Here is a 22,551-nt window from a genome sequence, read left to right as displayed (position 1 = left end):
TCCACACACTACTGGGGCCCCCTGGTGATCAGGGGTGGTAGTAGTTATAATGGAACAATACTTAATGAATAGTGTTCACAGCTTGTATTCATTATGGCTGAATTAAAAATCCCCTTTGTGGCTGTTGTTGGGTTTTATCCTCCTCCATCACCACATTCATTTCCTTCTTTCTTTTTAAAGTGGGCGTCTCCCTCTCTCTTGCTCTCTCTCGTAAAATAAAATCTGGCTCTTACATTTGACCCCCACCGTTTTTATAACCCACATCCCTCGTTACTAAAGTACACTGATATCTGACGTGACCTATTACTCTCTTCCTCAGCCCAGTCCGGTCTGGATCTGTGAGATTTGGCGCCGACTGAGCTGCAGAGGCCCGTAGACCAGGAACCGAACCAGGATGCTTTAATTAACAGGAATATACTATGGTTATTGATATTATTATAGAGTGCACGCAGAGGGGAGGCTGGGAACTGGACATATATCTACACAGTATGTGTTTTAAGCAGGTTTCTCTTCACCAAAATGCACAGCAGAATAGTGTATCTACACTGAGGAAGAGTCAAGCTTTGGGATTGGGCAGCGACCAGATAGCGTAACACCCCCTCCTTCTCTCTGTGTTCGAGAATTGCGTTAAACCGACAAGGAAAGGCCTGCGCTTTATCACTATTACAGGATTGTTTTTTTTTTGTTTTTCCGATTTTTATTCCCCCACAGATTAAACGAGGAAAGGTTGCTGGCTGGTGTATGTGTTTAGAATGGGACACGCTGAAGGTACTGACATTTTTTCTGTTAAAATTTCCCTGCATCTCTCGACTCGGCATCAATATCTGTGCTGCTCCTTCGCTCCCCCTCTCTCCCTGCTCTTCTTTAGCGATAAGCGTGTTTGCCTCGGCTGCTGTCGATACATGTTGTCGCCTCTTCCCACCATCGCTGGCCGTGTTTGGTCGCTTGTTTTCAGGCACATTTTCTCCTCAAACCCGTCTGTGATGGATTTATAATCATCACGCCAGACAATTTGATTTAAAGGGGCAAAGGCAGCCATATTGGCAAATGAACGTTAGCCTAGCCAGCATTAGCTTCCCCCTCCTTTCATCTCGTTCCATGTGCACAAAAACAGCACAAATTGAGCAACAATGAGTGCAGGCGGGTGTGCACGCGCACCAAAAGACACGAATTCGTATCATATTTGCGCGTTTGTTGTCCAACGGTTGGAAACGATTCACCTCTTTTCAACACAGTCCCCCCTTTTTTGATGTCAGGTAGCTTAAGGCTAACATTGCAGACAGAAAGCTATCAGATCATTCATGAAACATTTCCATGGTTTGCGCAGTCATTTTTAAACATATCGACTCAGTTTTAACGAGGTGTTGTAGTGTTTGACACCACATATGATCCCAAAAATAAACCCACGAGTGGATTGTAGGCGTGTGTCGACCATTAGATGTTACTTTATGGATGTTTACATCACCGTTATGTATCCTGAGTGAACACAAATGAAATCACTGTCGGTGGGTTAGTCCTTTGACTGAACACGCAACCCTCCACCTTTTAAACCACATTGACTCAAAATCGTAATTCATATCAAATGTGTCTGATGTAAGTGGGGGAAAGCTAAGCAGCCACCAGTGGCTTGTTTTTGCTTTGGATGCCATGTGTTTGTGTTGATGAAATAAAGAAAAACACTAAATGATATCCAGCTCGTTTGACAAAAAAGAGGCACCACACAATTTATTAATGGCTGTCATGCAGGCTGGAGTATGTAGAACTTCTCAGTCAAAGGTTTAAGCTGTTGGCTGAGGATTTGTCCTGTTTCCTTAAGTTTGACCGTATATGTCCACTTACCTTTGTAATTATGAGTTAGGGCAACTATGTCCACTTACTCGTATCTAACTCATTTGGACACCTCCATGTCCTTATTGGAATTTGACCAAATATTTTATTTATATGTATATATCTGACTAAAATCTATTTTATTATCAGTTCTATAATTATATGTGTTGTCTATATGGTTATTATATGGTTCAATCAGTCAACTAATTGGTTTTTGCAATCATGAAAATCTGGGTCCATACTGACACAGGTATTTGGAATAACAATTTGGCTGATGGTATTTTTTGTGTTTGTTAATGTTTGATGTATTTTTGTGGCAGCAACACAAATACATTTTCATGAGAGCTGTTCTGTAAGTATTTCTCCAATTCACACCATAAAACTACCATTCAGTAAAAAGCACCACATTTAACAAATTATTCAATTAGTTGAAATTTTTTTCAATTTACACAGCCCAGGTCAGTGTCTGTGTTAGTGAATGACAGTCAAAAAGGTCAACAGAGATGATTCAGTGCATCTCTGAGTTTATTATGAATGGAGGTTAGATTTGACTGGAGCTGTACTCTCAGGAAAGCGCTGCATGTTTCACAGTTTCTTATAATTTTGTAAAGCATCTGCCAGGAAAAGTGTGATAATGCTCCAGAGCCCTGGCAGTTCTTTTGTTTGCCACACATGCAATATTTGTTTAGAAAATATTCACTGCTAATACACAACATCAGAAGAAAATGTATTTATTATTTATTTATATTTTTTGAATGCAATATGTATGTGTATATGCAGTCTGACAAAAGATGCACCAAACATCCCAGGCGGGTATAAATGAAAAACAACAACCCTCAAATTCCCATTTACACCTAATTGCTATTAAAATGAAAGTAATGATAGATTATATATGATCAAGGAATGCATCATGCAGAGTGACAGGTACTGTTGGTCCATTTGTGGCCTAAAAGGGTCATGCGTAGAGTAGAATGTGATTTTTGAATGACAAACTTGTGTGCCTTGATATTTTTTCATAGAGAATACATTAGCCTGACCAAAGTTTCACTGTACTTTTGTCTTATGTAATTATCTCACTGTTAATAGGTCCAGTCAAAGAAAAAGACAGTTAAGGATGCAGGAGCCCAACAATGGATTTCTCCTTCTCTTTCATGCAAGGGATCATGGGAAATACAATTCAGCAACCCCCTCAGCTCATTGACTCAGCCAATATCAGACAGGAAGGCACCTGCGACACCGGCAGTGACCCGGGCGAGGATGGTGGTCCCTCCTACGATGCTGCACTGGATGAGTTCTACCCGCCGTCAGCCTCGGAGGACATGCAGCAGGTCTCCAATGGCTTCCCGCCAGGTCTGGGCATATACGAGCCACAGGCCAAGTTCTCCATGTACTCGCAGTTTCCCAACGGCTCAGCTAACGGCTACGGGGCAATACGCAGCTACAGTGAGCATGGTCTCATACCAGGGGAAGGGACGGTCCTGAGAGGCCCAGGTCTGCAGGAGAGACCTTTGTCTCCTGTGTCTCCCCCGTTGCCCACACATCACCCACACCTTCACCACCTCCACCATCACTCCCATCATCATCACCACGTGCAACACTTCCACTCAAACCCACCTCACATACAAACCCACCCACACCCACAGAGTTCCCCGCCGCCACTGCCCCCCCAGCACCACCTCTCCCAGACACCTCACATCATGACCCACACTCTACCCCCTCCTCCTCCTTTACACCTGCCTTCCTCCACTCCACCCCCTTCACTTGTGGACAGTACCCCCTCTTCTCAACCCTCCCACGAGTCGTCTAACACCCCAGGTGGGGTGCTGAAGAAAACCAGCTCTCCGGAGATCAAGTTAAAGATCATAAAGACGTACCAGAATGGAAAAGAGCTGTTTGAATCTGCGCTGTGTGGAGATCTGCTGCAAGAGCTGCAGGTAATGTGTGCATGCATGTGGTGATTATCCAGATTTGATCAAAACCAGGAATGCATACTGGGACATTGTGATGGGCATTTTCTGTTGCGTTCTCACAAGGCCTACATACTGGCTTTTGCTGCTTTTGCACAAGAAGAATTTTAATGATTTATCATAAATCTCTCAAGATAAATATATTGACTCAGTTGAACAACTATGTTTTCCCACAAACTGTACACCTTACATAAAATTGTGTAGCAGATACAGAATAATTACTTAACACAATAAATTGATGTTCAATCTGTCTTATTGAAATGTAGATTTGTTGCAGTCCATGGTTCGCATTTAAACCTCTTTCTAACTGCACTTGAGTGGATCTGTTATAAGTTGACTTTAAAGAAACAAACAACAACAAAACTGATCCTCGGTATAGTTTTCAATTTTCATTTTCTTATCTCAAGAAGGAGTCTCAGAAAAAGGAGGCAGCTCAGATGCAGCGCAGACATGAGAGGAAGAAGGAGAAAAGGAAAAAGAGTGCAAGGCTGCAGCCACAAGTCCAGGAACAGAGTCTGGACAAGAGCCAAACACAAGCGGGTACTACAAGCGAGACAGAGGACACCCACATCCAGCCCCAGCTACGAGAAACACCCCCAGTCAAGACAGAGAAGCCTCAGAAGACAGTCACTAAAACTGAACCAAAGACGCCAAAGGTAATCATGCAACCTTTTAAGTTTTACTTCTTTAGAAAACATACTGTACTTGACATCAGGTGGGTTTCTTTTAGGCTGTTTTTATGCCCATTTTTAATTTGAACGTCTTAATAGAAATATATAAAACTTAAGTTTTTCCACTTGAGCGAGGAGGAAAAGTTGGCATATTGATACACAACAGTATGCAATACGCAACAGTAGTAGAACAGTTCACTGTTCTGGAAAAATAGCAGAAACCGATACAGCAGATACAGCAGGCGATTTTGGCCCTCTTTATTTACGACATCAAGTTGCACCTTGTTTTTCCTTTGTGGTGACACATATTTTTCCACCATCTAATGAGTATCTTGTGAACTTATTCAATATTTGCTTTAAACCTAGCTATTATTAGGAATCGCCGCTTGCAATCAACGGTGGCGATCAGCGGTGATTTTTAACTGATTTACAGTTCGGCACTGTTCAGCTTGAACCATGTGTAGGACGTCTCTTCCTGTGACGGCACTCTCGCTGTTTTCCGCACACGCTGCCATGTTGATATTGTCAGAGAACTAGTGGAGGGAGGGGGAGAGGAATGGAGTGGGGGGAACAGGAGCTGAGCGAGTGAGCGCAGTAAAAAGGATAAATCAGAAACCCCCTGGAAGAAGTGGGTGTGTGTTTGCCTGTGTCTCTTTTGCATATAAAGGGACCATGCACGAAACCGAGCGTTCTGAAAGGGGCGGTTTTGGCAGGGTTATTGAACTGCTATGGTGCTTCATCCTTATGGTATTTTGACCAAAGCATGTCACAGACATGTTCATTAGGACACCAGGGAACTATTTTAACTTGGGGAAATAGGGTATAATATGTCTCCTTTAATGTCTATGTTTAGGTTCCGAAGGTCCATCATCAATCAGTAATCCAAGAGACGGGTTTCTGCAAGGAGTTTGTGATTGGAGATCTGGTTTGGTCCAAGGTGGGCACCTATCCCTGGTGGCCCTGCATGGTCTCCTCTGACCCACAGATGAAGGTCCACACTCGCATCAACACCAGGGGTAATGAAACACATTTATTCAAGTCTCAACACTCTGACTCCTTGGCCATTCTATAGGTATGTTAGAGCATAAATACTAAAGCTTGTTTGGCTTACTTTCTCTGTTCCTGTGCAGGTCACAGGGAGTATCACGTCCAGTTTTTTGGCAGTGTCGCTGAGCGAGCATGGATCCACGAGAAGAGGATTGTCATTTACCAAGGGAGGCAACAATTTGATGATCTTCAGGCTGAAACTCTGCGCAAGGCTACAAATCCTGTCGAGAAAAGTAAAGTATGTACACATGAATATGAGATATTTTTGTCATTTTTCAGAGGAATAGTCATTAAATTGTAATTATCTTACAGTAATACAAAAGCCAGGCTTGCCTTTGTTTGTTTAAAATGTAAGCAGGGAAATAAAGAGTAAGGAATAGAGGGTAACCTTTTGTATAACTGCTATAGAAAAATATCTGATCTGACACTGATGCAGATCTTAAGGAATAATAACCATATTAGCTCCTTTACCTATAAGTGTAGTTTTAAAAAGACTCTTTGACATGATATTCTGCTAACTTAAGGCATTCTATGACTTTTGGCTTGTGTCTTCATTTGTTATTTAAAACATTTTCTTATTTATTTAGCCAAAGGCCACAAATGTGCATCAGCGATATGATTTTAGGATACACTATAAAAACATAATTTGAGTGCTGGATTTCAGTGCTGCCTCTTGGTTTTCATCTTTAGGATTACAATCCCAAAATCTTAACCTTATTTGAACTAGAAGGCAGTTTCTAAGCATTTTTACTTTTCAGTTTTTATTGTAATCTTCCAATATTTTCTTCTCAAGCTTCTGAAGCCCATCCCTCAGCGGGAGCGGACTCAATGGGAGGTGGGTGTGGGCCATGCTGAGGATGCCTTGGTGATGACGCGACAGGAGCGAATTGACAACTACACCTTCATCTACGTTGACCCTGACCCCGTTGATGGCCCGCCCATCAAGAAACCCGCCATCAGACCTGAGAAACGAAACCGTCGCTCCAGTGGCTCAGTCAGTAAGAAGGAAGATGGAGGAGTGAAGTCACCAGAGAGAGAGCAGCCACCACGAAGACAGCTACCACGCAGACAGTGTAGTGTTTCAAATACAGATGACAACACAAACTCCTATACCTCAAGTGAGGAGAGGAACTTGAGGGAGGACCAGCGTAAGACCAGCTCACCTAAGCAAAACTCTAGTCATGACGCACAGCAGGACTCTCCACCACCAGTTAGGGCCTGGAAAACAGCAGCTGCCAGAAAGCTGCTGCCTCTCTCCATTACCATGAAGAGGCTGAATGTGGAGATAACAAAATGTGACTGGCCTCTCTTACAGAAAAAAGCACTTCCATCTCCTAAAAAAGACAAAGAAGAAGAGAAGGAGGAGAGAGTGGAGAGAGAGGCCAGACAGCCCGACTTGGGATACTGCTCTCCTGAGGTTGGTGTCACAAATGAATGTGCATGCGACAATTTTTTCCTGTAAGGTGAGGTTTACATGTTAATGCTCTCAGCAGGACAGCAGAGCTAAACCTGAGCCCAGTCCAGGGGAGGATGATGATGGAGATGCAGATGGAGATGGAGATGCAGATGCAGATGCAGATGCAGACGCAGATGCAGATGCAGATGCAGATGCAGATGCAGATGCAGATGCTGATGGAGATGGAGATGGAGATGGAGATGCAGATGGAGATGCAGATGCAGATGGAGATGGAGATGAAGGGGAGGAAGAAGGGGAAGAGAGGGAAGAGAGGAGAGGCTCACCTGCTAGCCGTATGAGTGAGGAGGGTGGAATGCAGCAGCCGTCGTCTCCTGGGTCACACCACAGTAGTCCACAAGGTTGGTAAAATACAGACATGATAACTATATGATGAATAGAAGGACACTGTGAAGTTCATGAGAGATAAATCTCTACATTTTCATGTGATTCAGGTTCTCAGGAGAGGAAGCTGCAGCGGCGGTCAGTCAGGAGCAGGTCTGAGTCAGAGAGAGGCAGTGAGCCTGTCCCTAAGAAGAAAACCAAAAAGGAACAGGTAACAGTCCTCCAAAAGTAGCACTGCATTCAAACATACATGTCTAAGCCTCTAGTTAAGGTGCATTCATTGGTGTATTTCATACAACTCTCTCCCCGCAATCCTTCTAATCTTTTGTTCTTTTTTCATCTATAAAAATATATACCAAAAAAGTAATATTGAAAACAGAATGAGATGTGGAAACAGGTTTGTGAATTTACAAATGTAACTGATGTGAGAGAAGATTTACAGGATCATCAGGTCAGTTGTCAGGGAAACACTCCACTAATTTCAAAAATGTGCACTTGGCCTTGAGGTGGCTTTGTTATTTTATGAAATAATATGATATAATATAAGTATGGTTAGCTAACCTGTTAACCAGAATGACCACCGAACACTGTAACGGAAACTTCCATGTTTAATCTCCTTACAGGCAGAGTTGGCTCCTGAAACTACACCGAGGACTGGCTCACAGAAAGGTAGGTTGTCCTACCTCTTTTCATGCCTGTAAACCTCAATGGTGGGAAACCTGTATACTAAAAAAATACTGTCATCAATTATATATTTTTTTGCTGTCCTGCTGTGGTCATTCTCTAGGTGCCAGTGAGATCTCAGATGCCTGCAAGCCTCTGAAGAAGCGAAGCAGGGCGTCAACAGATGTGGAAATGGCTTCATCTCAGTACAGAGACACTTCTGATTCTGACTCCAGAGGTCTCAATGATCCACAGGTACACAACATGTACAGAAACACCAATATGTTTTACTTTGCCTGGCTTTTGTTTTGTCAGTTATTTGCTATTGGTTTGGAAAAAGACACCTGAAAATTTCACCATAGGTCACCATGGCTAAAGCTAATATATAAATCAGTGCTTCTTAATAAATAGTGGCAAATATCAGCCTACTGGCTTATTAGTTTACCTCTACCTACCATTTTCAACCATCTGCTGACAAGGTCTAACCAGGATTTCTTCACACCAACCACCAAAATGTACTCTTTCTTGACGTCACAGGGTTTGTTCGGGAAGAGTCTTGACAGTCCAGCAGCAGCAGATGCAGATGCTTCAGATACTCAGTCTGTGGATTCTGGCCTATCTCGTCAGGATAGCACCACTGACAAGAGAGACACCGTCTGCCAGGTCAGAGCTGTATATAATTATATTAATTTGTCTACTTGCTCCAGGTTTTTTTTTCAAAGCTCTTGTTGTTGAATTCTATTATTTTTCTTAAAATATTTTTTTTGTGTTTGTGAGTAGATCTGCGAGGTCTATGGAGAAGGTTTGGTGGTTTGCGAAGGTGATTGTAACAGACAGTTTCACCTGGAGTGTCTTGGTCTGACGTCCCAACCTGAAGGCAAATTCACATGTTTGGAATGTAGGAATGGTGAGTGAAACAAAGCAGATCAACCACCGCTTCATCGTCAGATTTGTGTGTATGAGGGGTATTTGTAAATAAGCTTTAGCTTCCTTTTCTGTATACCAATGAGAATTCAGAATGTTTTTATATATATATATATTTTTAGCTGTTGAAAATTCACTGAAATTAAGAAATATTGATTGATCGGTCAATCAAACGGTGTCTCTGCCATTGTTTTTCTAGGCGATCATCCATGTTTTAGCTGTAAAACAGTTGGCCAAGAGGTGACACGCTGCTCTGTCTTGGGATGCGGTTGTTACTATCATGAGGATTGTGTCCAAAATCTCCCCGGCACCACCAGCAGTCCAGGCGGAGGCTTCTGCTGCCCTCAACATAGCTGTGCTACCTGCTGCTTGGAGAGAGACCTGCAACGAGCCAGTAAAGGTAAAATTATGTTTGTTTGCATTAGAAGCTGTAGGGCAGTGAGCCAGTGCTCCATCAGCAGTGTGTGTAGGAAATGTTTGGCTATTAGGTGATGTTATTGATGAAAAGCTTTGGGAAAGAAACTAAAATGATAAGTTCAGGGGCTGTAAGAATATCTAAGAAGTTAGTTTTCTAGAGGGAACCAAGATTAAAGAAGACTTCCTGCAGACTTCCTGTAATTACAGCTGGGCCTCTTAAAGGAATTTGACCTAATTCACTTAAGTGATCCTTTTCTATGTGTGCTGTAAGGTATCACAGCTACATGAGCACAGAAAAAAAAATTGTACCGGTTGTTCACAGTATATATTTTTTTCTCTGCGTCACATCAAGGTCGCCTGATGCGTTGCATCCGTTGTCCGTCAGCCTATCACACTGGAGACAGCTGCGTGGCAGCGGGTAGTGTCGTCCTCACCCATCACATCATGATCTGCAGCAGCCACGGCAGCACCAAGAAGAACGGCCTCCTCACCTCTCCTGTCAATGTGGGCTGGTGCTTCCTGTGCGCTAGAGGTAAGCTCTCACTACTGTACACTCTAAACTCCTTTCTCTCTGACAGCTGAGATTCAGCAGTGACCCTGACCAAACGCAGCAGGCTAATGCTGAAGTTCTCAATGTCACCACATAGGGCTGTCAAAATCAAGTTTGAACAAATTTATAATGACCAGTAATGCGTTTGAATAACCCACGCCACCGTTACTGCTCCCCACAAACATTACTTCATTAACAGTTTTAATAATTGTTACTTTATGAGACTGCTACTGCTAGCATTAGAGTATTCATAACATCACTCAGTAGAGTAGAGTGGAATAAACACTTGCTGAGTTTTTATCTAAAATGTAATAATGTTACGTAGGTAGTCAAGGAAAGCGGTCCAATGTCTGTCATTATGATCAGGATTGAGTGCAGCTCTCTTTTTATTTACATTATTACCCACGGATGACATTGTGATGACATCCTGTGTGCCAGATGTCCCTGGCACACACAGATCTTTAGGAGCCAAAAGCCACCATGTCTGCAGAGAGAGGAGTCTCCCTCATGTAGGCTTGCATCTCCAGGGTGCTGTTGCTGCTGCGGCTGCCTTTGCCATAGTCACCGAATTTGCTCAGGTCCCTCATGTGCACAGTCACCGTCATATGATATGGTAGGAAACCAAGTGGCCTGTGTTGGATTCTAAGGGGTGCATACAATTCGAAAAGGTCGTTAGGGTTATTAGAGCTTGAATGTAAAATTTTACACCCCACATTCAAAACAATATTAAATGAAAAGAGACCGCACTTTCTTCCAATGTCATCCGACTCCTGTACACTAGGTTTTTCTTACTCAATACATTTAATTATCTCAGGTTTTTCATCTTTTTTGGACTATAACCTCTTGAAACCTTACCAATTGCTCTAATCTCTCAATAGTGCAAACCTCCCATGCACACTTTGAACGTTTCATGTGTGGATATTTTACCTTTTTAATATTACATGTTTCGTGTTTGCATTGTTGCTCATGAATGGCAGTGCTGTGAAATGTAATGTTTGTTTTCCATCACACTACTAATACTGAATGATCCAGGCTGTTACACTGCACTCCACTTAAAAGCCCTGGATGGTGATGAGTGAGAAAACACATAATTTATCCTTTATTTTAAAGGCTCTCAGCCATTTTTGATTTGCTGTTTGTCACTTACACTCTAGGTTGAGTGCACTGTTTGGCCTCTTTGTGTTGGCACAACCTTTTTTACTTGTTACTTTCTTGTGTGGTAACTATGTGTGTGCACGTGTGTGTGTGTGTGTGTGTGTACGAGTGAGAGTGATAGAGAGGCCGTGTGTTTATTTCTCCTGTTTCACTTGTTGTGAATTTTGGGTAATTTCGAGTTTGACTGCGGCTCACCCCCGTCTCTTCCTGTGTGTCTTGTGTAGGGCTGTTAGTGCAAGACCTTACTGACACCATATTAAGTTCATATGCCTATAAGTCCCACTACCTTCTGACTGAGTCAAATCGTGCTGAGTTGAAATTACCTATGATTCCCTCTCCTTCGTCAGCTACCAAAAAGAATGTTGGGAAAGGTAACTGAAAAGTTTTTCTTTTTCTCCATTGTCCCACTGGTTTGTGTTTGTGTTGTGCCTGCTCCCGTTCTAATTCAGTTTCCCCTTTGTGCGCTTCTTTCATTTCAAAGCCTTGAGGTGCAATGTTAATTAACTGGTTAAACCTGCAGTTTATGTAAATGCAGAGTGGCGCACAGTAACCTCAGCTAAGTTCCCTAACACAATAACAACCAACAACAGTGCGCCTCATGCAAGAACATTTTTGTGTTTACACCCCAAACCTCTCATTTTTGGGCATTTGTCAAACTGGAAAATTCTATTTCGATATGTCACAGCAGGAAAATCACAGGTGTCAGTAGTAACAGGAATTAATTTAAGCAGCTTCAGTTTCATGGTCCTTTTTAATTGTGCATGTTGACTCACTGTCACACTGCCATTGATTACATGGACACTTGAAATGAAGGGATGGTACATTTCAACTCTCTTATTTGGCTGTTCCTTTATCCTCACTCGACCTGGATCCTCCATTTTTAATGGCATCCCAAAACTTGTATTTCTCTGAGCAGCCATGAGTGAGAATGCATGAGCCCTTCCTTTGCTGAGGACATTAAGCTAAACACCAGGACTTGCGAGTGCTCTGTTGTGCTGAGATGAATTTTCAGAAAACACAATGTCTCATTTCTCTAAACTTAGCTCCAAGTGTAATCTGTCTGTCTGGAGAGTTGAACACTTGAGGGAAGACACAAGTGAAGGAAACATTGACGCAGTAAAGAGAACTGAAATGTACCTAGAGCAATTTTTGTTATTAAAAACATCCGTGCTTTTCCTACTATGACCATGTAAAATGTGTGATGTGGAAAAAAACGTGTTGCTCACTTCAGGCTGATGAATTTGACCTGGTCACTGCATCATTGTTAGCACAAATGTCAATCGTCAGAATGAATTGGAAACTCGAGGAATACATACTAAGATATTTCCAGAACTGTCAGCAGCCATGGCCTTTATAGTTCAAAACTGAAGCACCATGCTCACACAGAGAGTATTGGACACAGACCACTTTGCTTGCATTTTTTTTTTAAATGAATTTAACTATTAGGTAAGAGGCTTTGGTGTCATTGAAAACCATATTATACTGGTAACACCCTATTCATGTATGATTAAAGAAAATCACAGGCCTTATTCTTAGTAGTAAATCAATTATTTATTAATTTATAATTATATTAATTAATCAAATTAAAGCCAATTCCCTTACATCATTTGTTTGTTTAATGACTTTTATGTGCCACATTAGACGAGATCTATTCATGTGAGTGGTTCTTGCACGAGGCCCATTGTGAAATTGTTTTGTACTTTGCATGAACAGTCAATCTGGGTATATATGTAAAAAAACCTGTTATAAACAAGACAAAACAAACATTCATACATTCATTTGATATTTTCATTTTAAATGAGTGAAATGTCTCTGTTGACAAAGAAAAATTGGTCATTAAGCTTCTGATCCTCTAACTGCTGTCTGATACCCTGATGCTGATGCTGTGGATTAGTTGAGGTTCAGTCCGTGGTTTGTGGAGCTCATTGCTGCTGGAGGTGCACTGTTTCTCTGCTTCCGCACTCTTGATTTAAAAAGCCCTTTTTTTATGTTTACTGCAATTTAGTTTTATTTCTGATTGAAATGTTCAGCTTGAAACAAATGTTGGCTTTCTTCATTGTTTTGAGCTTTGACCTGCCTTGGATGGAATGTAATCCCAATCAGCAATAGACTTGTTACATTTATCACTATTCCATTTCATTTAAGGAAAAAGAAAAATGTTTACCGAATTACAATATCCTAAAAGTATATGATTCCATGCAAGCTGGTCTGTGTGGGATGTATGATGGGGAAATATTTGCTTTCCAGGCATGCCTGCTTTTTGCCAATATTTTACCTGAATATAACCATGATTTGATGTTAACTTGCTGGCTCAGTTTGTTCCTGTGCTGCCGCATGTATTTCCCGTAGACTGGTCTTGGTACAGTGCTCTGAATCTGATTGCCAGACAGGCTGTAGCTGCTGCAGTGAAAGTTAGCAGCCTGATAATCACGTTTCCAGAGAATCACATTTCCAAAGCTACGGTTATTACAGTAGCTTTGGATTAAAGTTTTGCTCCCCATATTCCAAAGAAAAATATTTTCATATCACTCTTCATTTTGAAGAACCCTGACTTGCTGCATCGTTCGATTCCCTCTTCCGCTTCAGTTGAGTCTTTATATGTTTCTCAGGCTTGTCTGCAAATAAGATTCAGAGTTTGTCCAGGGATTAAGGTGCATCACCTAATCATACACTCCTCCTCTCTCTGCATACCCATTTCCCACAACGCATGCACACACACACATATTTATATACACACACACACTCCACACACACACATACACATGTACATGTGTACATCTATACAAATGTAGGAGGCAAGTTGCTGTGCTGCGACTCATGCCCAGCTTCCTTCCACCCGGAGTGTTTGGAGATGGAGATGCCGGACGGCGCATGGTCCTGCAGTGATTGCAGGGCAGGAAAGAAACCTCACTACAAACAAATTGTCTGGGTCAAACTGGGCAACTACAGGTACGCCGTGTGAACTGCTCACAGACCGCTGAGGGTTGTGCAGCTGTGCTGTGTACTTCATGGTATGATTACATTTAAAGGAGTCTGATGATAGTCTTCATGCTTCCTGTTTACAAAGATATCCCAGGAAAATTCCTCTGTGGACATGTCCAGATGCTGTAGTTTTCTTCACTCAAACATTTCCCTTCATTACAATGAACTCAGGCACTGAGGATTATTGTGAGTAACTCTCACACTATCCATCTGATGGATTAATCTGCTGCCGAAAAAAGTCCCCCAGAAAATACATAATTCACTCCAAATGTACTATTTAAGTGACTTTTGCTAAAAGGGACAATGTGGGCTGTTTTATTGAATTAGCTTTTCTTAATGTTGAACCACATATTTGTGACCCATTTAAATGTCAGAAGAAACTGATTTTTCATTCGCATGATGGGGATTAAATGGGATGAATGTGTTTTGGTTTTTTTTGTCATTTCATAGCATTTATATTGACAAAAATATTTGTCTTTTCATCCTTGAATTTTCCTTTTTCGTCCGTAAAATGAACCGCGATCCAAATGTTATACTGTAGATACAGCTATTCAAGAAATATCAAGCAATGTTGGTGTCTGACAGCTGTGCCCTGTAATTTATGCCATAGTTTATAATTAACTGGCAAGTGTGAGATTTAAATGTGGCAATGTGGACAAAAGTGACGCATGCTTCCATTTTGGCAAACATGCAGGTCGTTAAAGGTCACAGTTTAATAAGCATGAGCTCTGATTTTGACCGAGCTTTTGTTGCCTTAGACAAACTCTAAACTTGTTAGTCAAACATTTGGAAAAAGATAAGAAAGTAATTATTTGCCAGACACTCCTGTGCATTGAATCGTTTTTACTTTCTCTAACTTTCATCTCATTTCATCTCATCTTCCCTTTCTTTATGAACATACTCCTGTTGTCTTGCAGGTGGTGGCCAGCAGAAATCTGCAATCCCCGCTTGGTGCCATCAAACATCCAGAGCCTTCGCCACGATATCGGTGATTTCCCCGTCTTCTTCTTTGGCTCCCACGATTACTACTGGATCAACCAGGGCCGTGTCTTCCCTTACGTGGAGAATGATAAGAACTTTGTCACTGGTCAGATCAACATCAACAAAACCTTCAAGAAAGGTGAGTACTTCCTTCAAAGTTTTCTCTTTCTATAGATTTTACCCTCTTGAAGCAGTTGGAAGGATACATGACTGGAATATTTGTGTTGTGTTTTAGCTCTGGAAGAAGCAGCGAGGCGTTTTCAGGAGCTTAAGGCACAGCGGGAAAGCAGAGAGGCTCTAGAGCAAGAACGCAACTCTCGCAAACCTCCACCTTACAAATGTATAAAGGTAACATCATTTTCATGTCTCACCACACACGAGCTGAACACTTCATAAGCTGAAACTATTTACTTACGAGGTGAGTGTGATTTCTTTTGCCAGTCCAACAAGCCAGTGGGGAAAGTGCAGGTTCATGTTGCTGACTTGTCAGAAATCCCACGATGCAACTGCAGACCAACAGATGAGCGTCCTTGCAGCCTCGACTCCCAGTGTCTCAATCGCATGCTGCAGTACGAGTGTCATCCGCAGGTCCGTGTGCTTTTTGTTACTGTTTTTCTATGGTTATTTTTTTGAATGAAGTTGCATGCTTTCATGTTATTGTTGTTGTCCAGGTGTGTCCAGCAGGAGACAGTTGTGAGAACCAGTGTTTCTCCAAGCGGCAGTACGCAGAGACGGAAGTGATGAGGACAGAAGGCCGCGGCTGGGGCCTCAGAACTAACCAGACTCTCAGGAAGGTGTGTTTTAACCTTGGTTAAAGTCTAAATCTTTCACCAAAATCCGTATCAACAAGCTGGACTTCAGCCTTAAGGGGCTGCTGTATACCTTCATTGGCTTTGTTTGTAGGTTGTGTTGTAGCTGTGTGTAGCCTTGTCAAACATTTAACAATGCACTGGTTTTGTCATTTTCCTTTTATGTTTACCTTCAGATTGCCAGGCTGAAGTAACTCATATCTGATTTGTTTTTACAGTTGATGTGACTCAGATTTGACTTTTTCTAATTGTCAATATTCAAATCAGATTTGTGTCACTTTAGCATGGGTCCATGAGTGAGATTAGACACATTAGAGTCCATGTGGACTTTTGCTGACATGTTTTTCAAGTAAAAGCCAAACAACAATGAGGACGAGTGTTGTCCTCTAGAAAAGGTATCAGTGTGCTTATGTGCACTGTTAAAGATCAGTTGAGTTCACATGAAAGTCCGATGTAAGACAGATATGTAGTTATGAATTGATTCATAAATCTGATCGGTATTGAAGTGGAATTGAATCTGATTTGAACCAAGGGGATCTTTTTTTTCTCTTAAAAGAACATGACACACACACACAGTGAACATGATTATTGCAGAGTGTCAGACATGTGAAGCCCTTACTAATGCATCGCTCTTTACAGCATGTTGTGTGTGCTTAGTAAAGCTTTGAGATTATCTTTATGGTATATGGATGATATGTGATTCTACTTTTTTTTCTTTGTTCTGATGTCCTGACTATAAATTAGTGTTTGTGTGGTGCCTATAACCATGTACAAATGAGGTGGTTTTATGTTTTCTCCAGGGTGACTTTGTGACAGAGTATGTGGGAGAAGTGATAGACTCAGAGGAATGCCAGCAGCGAATCAAACGTGCCCATGAAAACCACGTAACCAACTTCTACATGCTCACGCTCACCAAGGTAACATCAGTGAGTCTGACCAACACTGTTCTGAGGGGAGACCTCCACCAAGCATGTCTAAAATCCTGTTGTCTTGATCCGTATCGCCTCACAGGATCGTGTGATAGACGCCGGCCCAAAAGGAAACTCGTCACGGTTCATGAATCACAGCTGCAGCCCAAACTGTGAAACCCAGAAGTGGACGGTAAACGGAGATGTTCGCATTGGGCTCTTTACCCTCTGTGATATTGAGGCTGGTAAGTTCTTGTCACGTGCATGTTGCATACCGTTTTACATTTCTTCTTTTGGGCTCAAAGCAAGCTAGATGATCCATATGGACTTTGTCTGTGGTGCTCCTGCAGGCACAGAGCTGACGTTCAACTACAACCTGCACTGCGTCGGCAACAGGAGAACGTCCTGTCACTGTGGATCAGACAACTGCTCTGGATTCCTCGGGGTGCAGCCAGTGGTGAGGATCTGTTATTGCCATTACCCTGAATCCAGCCCTACCTCCCTATAATCCAAGAGCAATCCTGGCTTTTGCAAGCTCTGTTTCATTAAGAACCCTTTTTGGCTTTGTCTGTATCTCTGCAGAGTGCCGTTGTGCTAGAGAAAGAGGAGAAGGCCAGGAACGCCAAGCTGAAGCCAAAGAAGCGGAAGCTGAGGCTGGAGGGTAAACACACACACGAGTACTTCTGTTTTTGCTGTGGAGAAGGAGGAGAGCTGGTGATGTGCGACAGGAAGGACTGCCCGAAAGCGTACCACCTGCTGTGTCTCAACCTTACAAAGCCGCCATACGGTAGAGAAAAAAAAATGAGCATGTGTGCCTGTGTGTATGTTTGTGTGTAAAGATACAGGTCAGAATCTTACTGATGTTTTTCTTGCTCTGAGTTGATGCACTTTAACTATACTGCTTCTGAACAGTTAATTGTTAAAATATTAAAGTTAAATTATATTAAAACAAAGTCACTTTAATTAGTCATTCATCAAAAAAGTTTGACTTTTTTGATTAATTGTTCCATTTTTGATTGATCTATAATCTTTACCAGTTCAAATCATTCAATTTATACATTTATTTATATCTTTAAGCCCTAGACTTTGCATTAGAATAAATTTTTTTTAAATGGTGTGTCATGTTTTAAATCCATTTACAGCGAATATTGAACTGAAACATACACACAAACAGAAAAATCTCAAATCATCCGCCCTACTTATTACTGTACTGTACTTGATATGCCCTCAGCAGGGAATCACTGCTTTGATCCACCTACTGTCTCCATAATCGCCTCTCTTCCTGTCTGCAGGACGTTGGGAATGTCCGTGGCATGACTGCAGTATATGCAGCGCCCCCGCCACATCGTTCTGTGATTTCTGCCCTCGCTCATTCTGCCAGGATCACCAGGCTGGTGCACTTACTTCCTCCTCCCTGGAGGGCCGTCCCTGTTGCTCCAGTCACAACCCCCTCAGTCCCCTGGACTCCAACTCCAGCTCGACTCAGGGACGACACTCTGCTCTGAGCCCGGTCAGGGTCAAAGAGGAGCCGGAGCCGGAAACGGGTCAGCAGGCCGCAGAGTGACTCCGCAGCTCCCTCAATACCTCATTCCCTGTAAAGTGCGCTGGTGTTGGCCTCCCTGCCTCCAGTCCACCTTTGATCAGAAGCAGTGCACTACTAAAGGGAATACAGTGCTTTTTGACCAGTGTAATGGCTGCTATTTAGCGCTGAGACACGCCGACGAACACTGCAGAGCGACTGGAGTGTTGGCACGGGAAGTGACCAGGCATCATTATGCACCAATTTCCCTTTTCTCTTGCCACCACTAATGCTCTTTACAGCTCCACTGCGTCCATCCGAGGGCCCAGACCACCACCTCATTACACTTCTTTGTTTTACTTTTACAGCTGTCAAAATTTTTCTATGTTTTTCACAACATCGGTTACCGGCACTTTGAAGAACTCACTGAGTGAGGTGGAGGGAGATGTAAGGCTGACCCTCTCCTCCACCACGCTGCTCCTCTCCTTGTTTACCTGCTGTAAGCGCTGGCCGGCATCTCAAATAACAGGTGGCTTAATGGAAGCCCCTGTCTCTCTCTCTCTCTCTCTCTCTCTCTCTCTCTCTCCATCACTCCCCGATGTGGTCTGTCATCGTATCGTATTTTTCTCCTCTCCCTGCAGAAAAGGCGGAGAGGGGAGCGACTGATTTTGTGCAATTTTTTTTTTTTCAGGACCACACTACATTCCAAACTTCCTTAAACACGATTTTAATATACTTATGGGTATAGATGAATATAATTATATACAGTATCTATGTTTGTTAATGTTTACAGACAGATTCTCTCACTTAATCTCAGTGAGTGGTGTATTATGTTTGTTTGTTTGTTTGTTTGTTTAGGTGTTAAGCATTACGCAGACCTCTTTGTGAAAATAGTCCTATTAAGGTGAATTATAATGGTATATAGTGTAATGGTATGACATTACAGAAGTACTTGTGATTTTCATATTGACAGTCTCACTCGCCATTGTGTACATAATTGGCTCATAATATTGTAAAGTACTTATAGATCAGAAAGGTCACAGCCTCGCCTCTCTGGTTGTGCCTGGAAGAAGGAAATGCTTTTTCTTTTCTTTTTTAAAAACAAAACAAAAAACAACACAGATCTTTCTCTTCTCTTTTTTTTTTTTTTCTTTTTGATAAAGGTTCTGTTCTCACATTTCCTCCTACCGGTTTTGGTTATTTGTTTTTGTAGATGGAGGAGCCCAGCTTGTGATCACTGGTGCTGTCTTAAAAGTATTGTTAACTGGCCTTAAGTTTGATTCTGGCTGTAGCAGCTACTGCCCAGATGCAGTCCATTTCAGTAACGCTGTGTACTGTGACCGCTTTAATGCTTTCTTCTTTTAATTCCTCTGGGTTTTTTTTATTTTGCCAAACTTCTCTGAAAAGCACTTTCACACGGCTTGTCGCTATAAAATTTAGCTAGGTCATATACAGAAATGTATATTATAAGAACATATGACAAGTGTTTAAAAATGGATACCTCTTCTTGTAGTAATGTCGGAATTTAAACTGTGTTTCAACTTTTTTCCTCTTGATCGGAAACGTGGTGAGTGCTGGGCGTCTTCTTATTTTTTTCCGTTTGCGTAAAAGTGGCCTAAAAAAATTTTCTTCCTCTTTTTGGGGGCACATGTAGAAATGACTGCCAGCCTGGCTTCATACAAAAAAGTCCTCCGTGTCTACGAGGGACACTTCTTTCCACCTGGAGGACATCCTCAAGGCTGGGCTTTATATAAAGACATGGTATTGCAACAGTCCAGTCCAGTATAATGTACAAAACTTATGTACAGTGTTTTTAATCACTCATCTGTCAAATTGTTTTGTATTTATTGCACCACATTTTATACAGATTTCTTTTTCCAAACACCAGTACAGTGATTTGTCTCCCTCTCACCACCGTGTAAGTGAAACAGACTCTTTAAAAAAATATTATATCTGCAGCAAGTCATTGCACATGTAAGTTGTTTTTTTGGTTTGTTTTGGTTTTTTTTTGGTGTAATGATTCCACATTTGGTGACAGCTGCTGCTCATCAGCCTGTGTCATCATTCACTGTAACTGGTGTTAAAAAGCAGCGTGAAGCGGCTCAATATTGGAATGTAAAGTTTTTTTTCAGTGCGGTTTGTGTGTTGTGTTAACCTGGACTCAATGGTTATCATAGGAAGAAGCTTCCCTGTAATCATGACTCTGCATTTTTGCCTGTCACTTCCCTGATTAGTGCTGTTTTGTTAATTTTTTTCTTTCCTTAAAAAAAAAAAAAGGGTGTTTTTGTTTTTAAGCCTTCCAGTGTTGAGGGTGTTTAAAGCCCGAGCCACAGGGTGAAACGTTGCCAAGGTTTCTGGTTTCTTTGAATCCATTATTAGACAAATTATGCTGCCAGTTTATTAGGTACATGTCATCAATTCTACTGCTATTATACCAGTCCTGTGATTAATCCTTCTTTATGCATGTTACAATGTTCATTTTTAATGTTACCTTAATGATTATTTTAAAGACTGTAGTTAATGGTAGTTCATAAATGTACTGTTATTTTGAACAAGTATTATGCCTGTTAATACATAAATCATGCATTTGAAAACCGCACCTCAACACCTCTCAACATTTTGGACAAAAACTGTATTCACTTAAATCACAGTACTGTTATATTATCCAGCAGTTTAAGAGAGAATAATATTGGATAATGGATAAATTAAACAAAAGTATTAGAAATATTATATTCATTGTAGAAATATTCTTCAAGTCTCAACATGTCACAAATACACATTTGACCTGAAAACTAGTCATGCTGTCGTAGATTAATCTTGTACATTCACATGTTAAAGTAAAGTAACAATTAGCCAAACATGATTTTGATGTGACCTGGACTTCTTTATGGCATATAATTGGACAAAGGTGTTAAACCACACCAGAACCTCACCCTTTTGTGTGTTTCGAATTAAATAACATGTCTGTAAATGTGCAAACGGTTAACATGTTACATTTTCTCACTTCTTTTATCATTAACTAACTCCAGGAAATTGTCAAAAAAATTTTAATCCATGAAAATACTAAGCTAAAATTTGCATACTCAACATGGTCTGCGAGTTGAAACTTGAATTTTCTATATTTTTATTTATTAGTGTATTTGTTTTGGGGTGTTTTTCCATAGGATTCATTAAGTATGTGATAATCAGGCATCCTTGACTCTTGTGTTTGTGGCTTCAGAAAAAAACAAATGCCGATTGGTTGTTATGACAAACTGGTCTTAAAGCATTCTTTTTAGGGTGACTTGTTCTGTACAAAATGCATGATTCTAACACCACACACTGGTTTAATCTACTTTGTGTCTTCAGAATGCTTTTTTTGTTTGTTTGTTTTTTTTATTTTACCCTTTTCTATATTGCACAGAGATTTTGTAAAACCAAAAAGCCTTTTTTTTCCTTACACCCACTGATCACTGATCATCTTACCTTGTGCCAATTGGTCAATTCCTGTCCCCTTCAGCTGACACAGCAGCAGTATTACAGCTCATACAAATGTCCCAGCATGCATCATTTCATTCACTAAAAATACTTTTTGATGTATGTGTTTTGTTGGTAGTGCCCACATTTGTTTCTTTGAGAAGACGGCATGTTTGTTCTCATTTAAGTGACCCTTAAAGACATATGAAGAGTTCTGTTTCGGGGTTTTTCAAAGTGTCCAGGAATTTGCAAATTACTATAATTTTTTTATATAAAATAATTAGTATGTCAAAGGGTATGTTTCTGTTCATTGTGATGTCTTTTGTTTTTTGTGCAATGTTGCCTAACGTCAATACGTTTTTAAATGACACGCTCTCAGAGGAGAAATAGTGTTGGACTAAATACGTTCACCGTCATAAGCACTCATCATCTTTTTCTTGTGGTAAAATTGCTTACAGTAACTCTAACTGGGGTCATATCTATCTTCGTGGTGTTGCTTCAAGTAAAACGTGGATGAACACAAAAATACCATGTTGATTACTGTTCAACCTGTGTTACTGCATAATGCATATTGTTGAGGAACTTGTAAATAGTTTACATTGAACTTGCATAGAATCATGTTACTGTGGCGTGCTCTTTTTGCTTGTACAATTCTGCTTCTAAATGTGTGTGACTGTTGAGACGACTCTCTCTTTTTGTACATGACTGTCTTTTTATTTGAGAATATTGATTCTGTCCTTTTTCATTCAGAAGTTGAGTTTGAAGAGTTCAGACATGCCTGAAGTTTGACTTTAATAAAGCTGTACTCTGTCTCAGTGAAACATGTTCGCTCTATGTGATTTATTTTTTATTTTTATTTGTTTTGAGTTAAGAAAAA

The 22,551-nt window shown here is 41.1% G+C and overlaps 1 protein-coding gene across 1 annotated transcript; it reads left to right on the top strand.

The window, feature by feature from the left end:
- Positions 1–298: 298 nt before the first annotated feature.
- nsd3 (nuclear receptor binding SET domain protein 3) lies at positions 299–22,495 on the top strand. Its single transcript, XM_044025710.1, has 26 exons — positions 299–768; positions 2,914–3,761; positions 4,202–4,450; positions 5,319–5,481; positions 5,596–5,750; positions 6,306–6,929; positions 7,006–7,049; positions 7,197–7,327; positions 7,421–7,521; positions 7,934–7,979; positions 8,098–8,228; positions 8,511–8,636; positions 8,754–8,880; positions 9,097–9,297; positions 9,667–9,846; positions 11,244–11,390; positions 13,812–13,968; positions 14,919–15,121; positions 15,218–15,330; positions 15,424–15,570; positions 15,654–15,776; positions 16,592–16,708; positions 16,803–16,944; positions 17,050–17,156; positions 17,282–17,486; positions 17,992–22,495. The coding sequence occupies exons 2-26, from the start codon at positions 2,958–2,960 to the stop codon at positions 18,261–18,263; spliced, it is 4,815 nt and encodes a 1,604-aa protein (XP_043881645.1). The 5' UTR covers positions 299–768; positions 2,914–2,957; the 3' UTR covers positions 18,264–22,495.
- The last annotated feature ends 56 nt before the right edge of the window (positions 22,496–22,551 follow it).

The sequence above is a fragment of the Solea senegalensis genome, linkage group LG5, assembly GCF_019176455.1.
Source record: "Solea senegalensis isolate Sse05_10M linkage group LG5, IFAPA_SoseM_1, whole genome shotgun sequence".
NCBI lineage: Eukaryota > Metazoa > Chordata > Actinopteri > Pleuronectiformes > Soleidae > Solea > Solea senegalensis.
Note: the sequence above shows the minus strand (reverse complement) of the source record. Positions and strands in the feature narration are given on the sequence as shown.

Bases quoted from the DNA above. Each gene is read 5' to 3' on its own strand.
- nsd3 (XM_044025710.1), top strand. From the start codon at position 2,958: ATGGATTTCTCCTTCTCTTTCATGCAAGGGATCATGGGAAATACAATT. The intron at 7,980-8,097 runs GTAGGTTGTCCT...GTCATTCTCTAG, and splicing joins GAGGACTGGCTCACAGAAAG to GTGCCAGTGAGATCTCAGAT. The intron at 15,122-15,217 runs GTGAGTACTTCC...GTTGTGTTTTAG, and splicing joins CAACAAAACCTTCAAGAAAG to CTCTGGAAGAAGCAGCGAGG.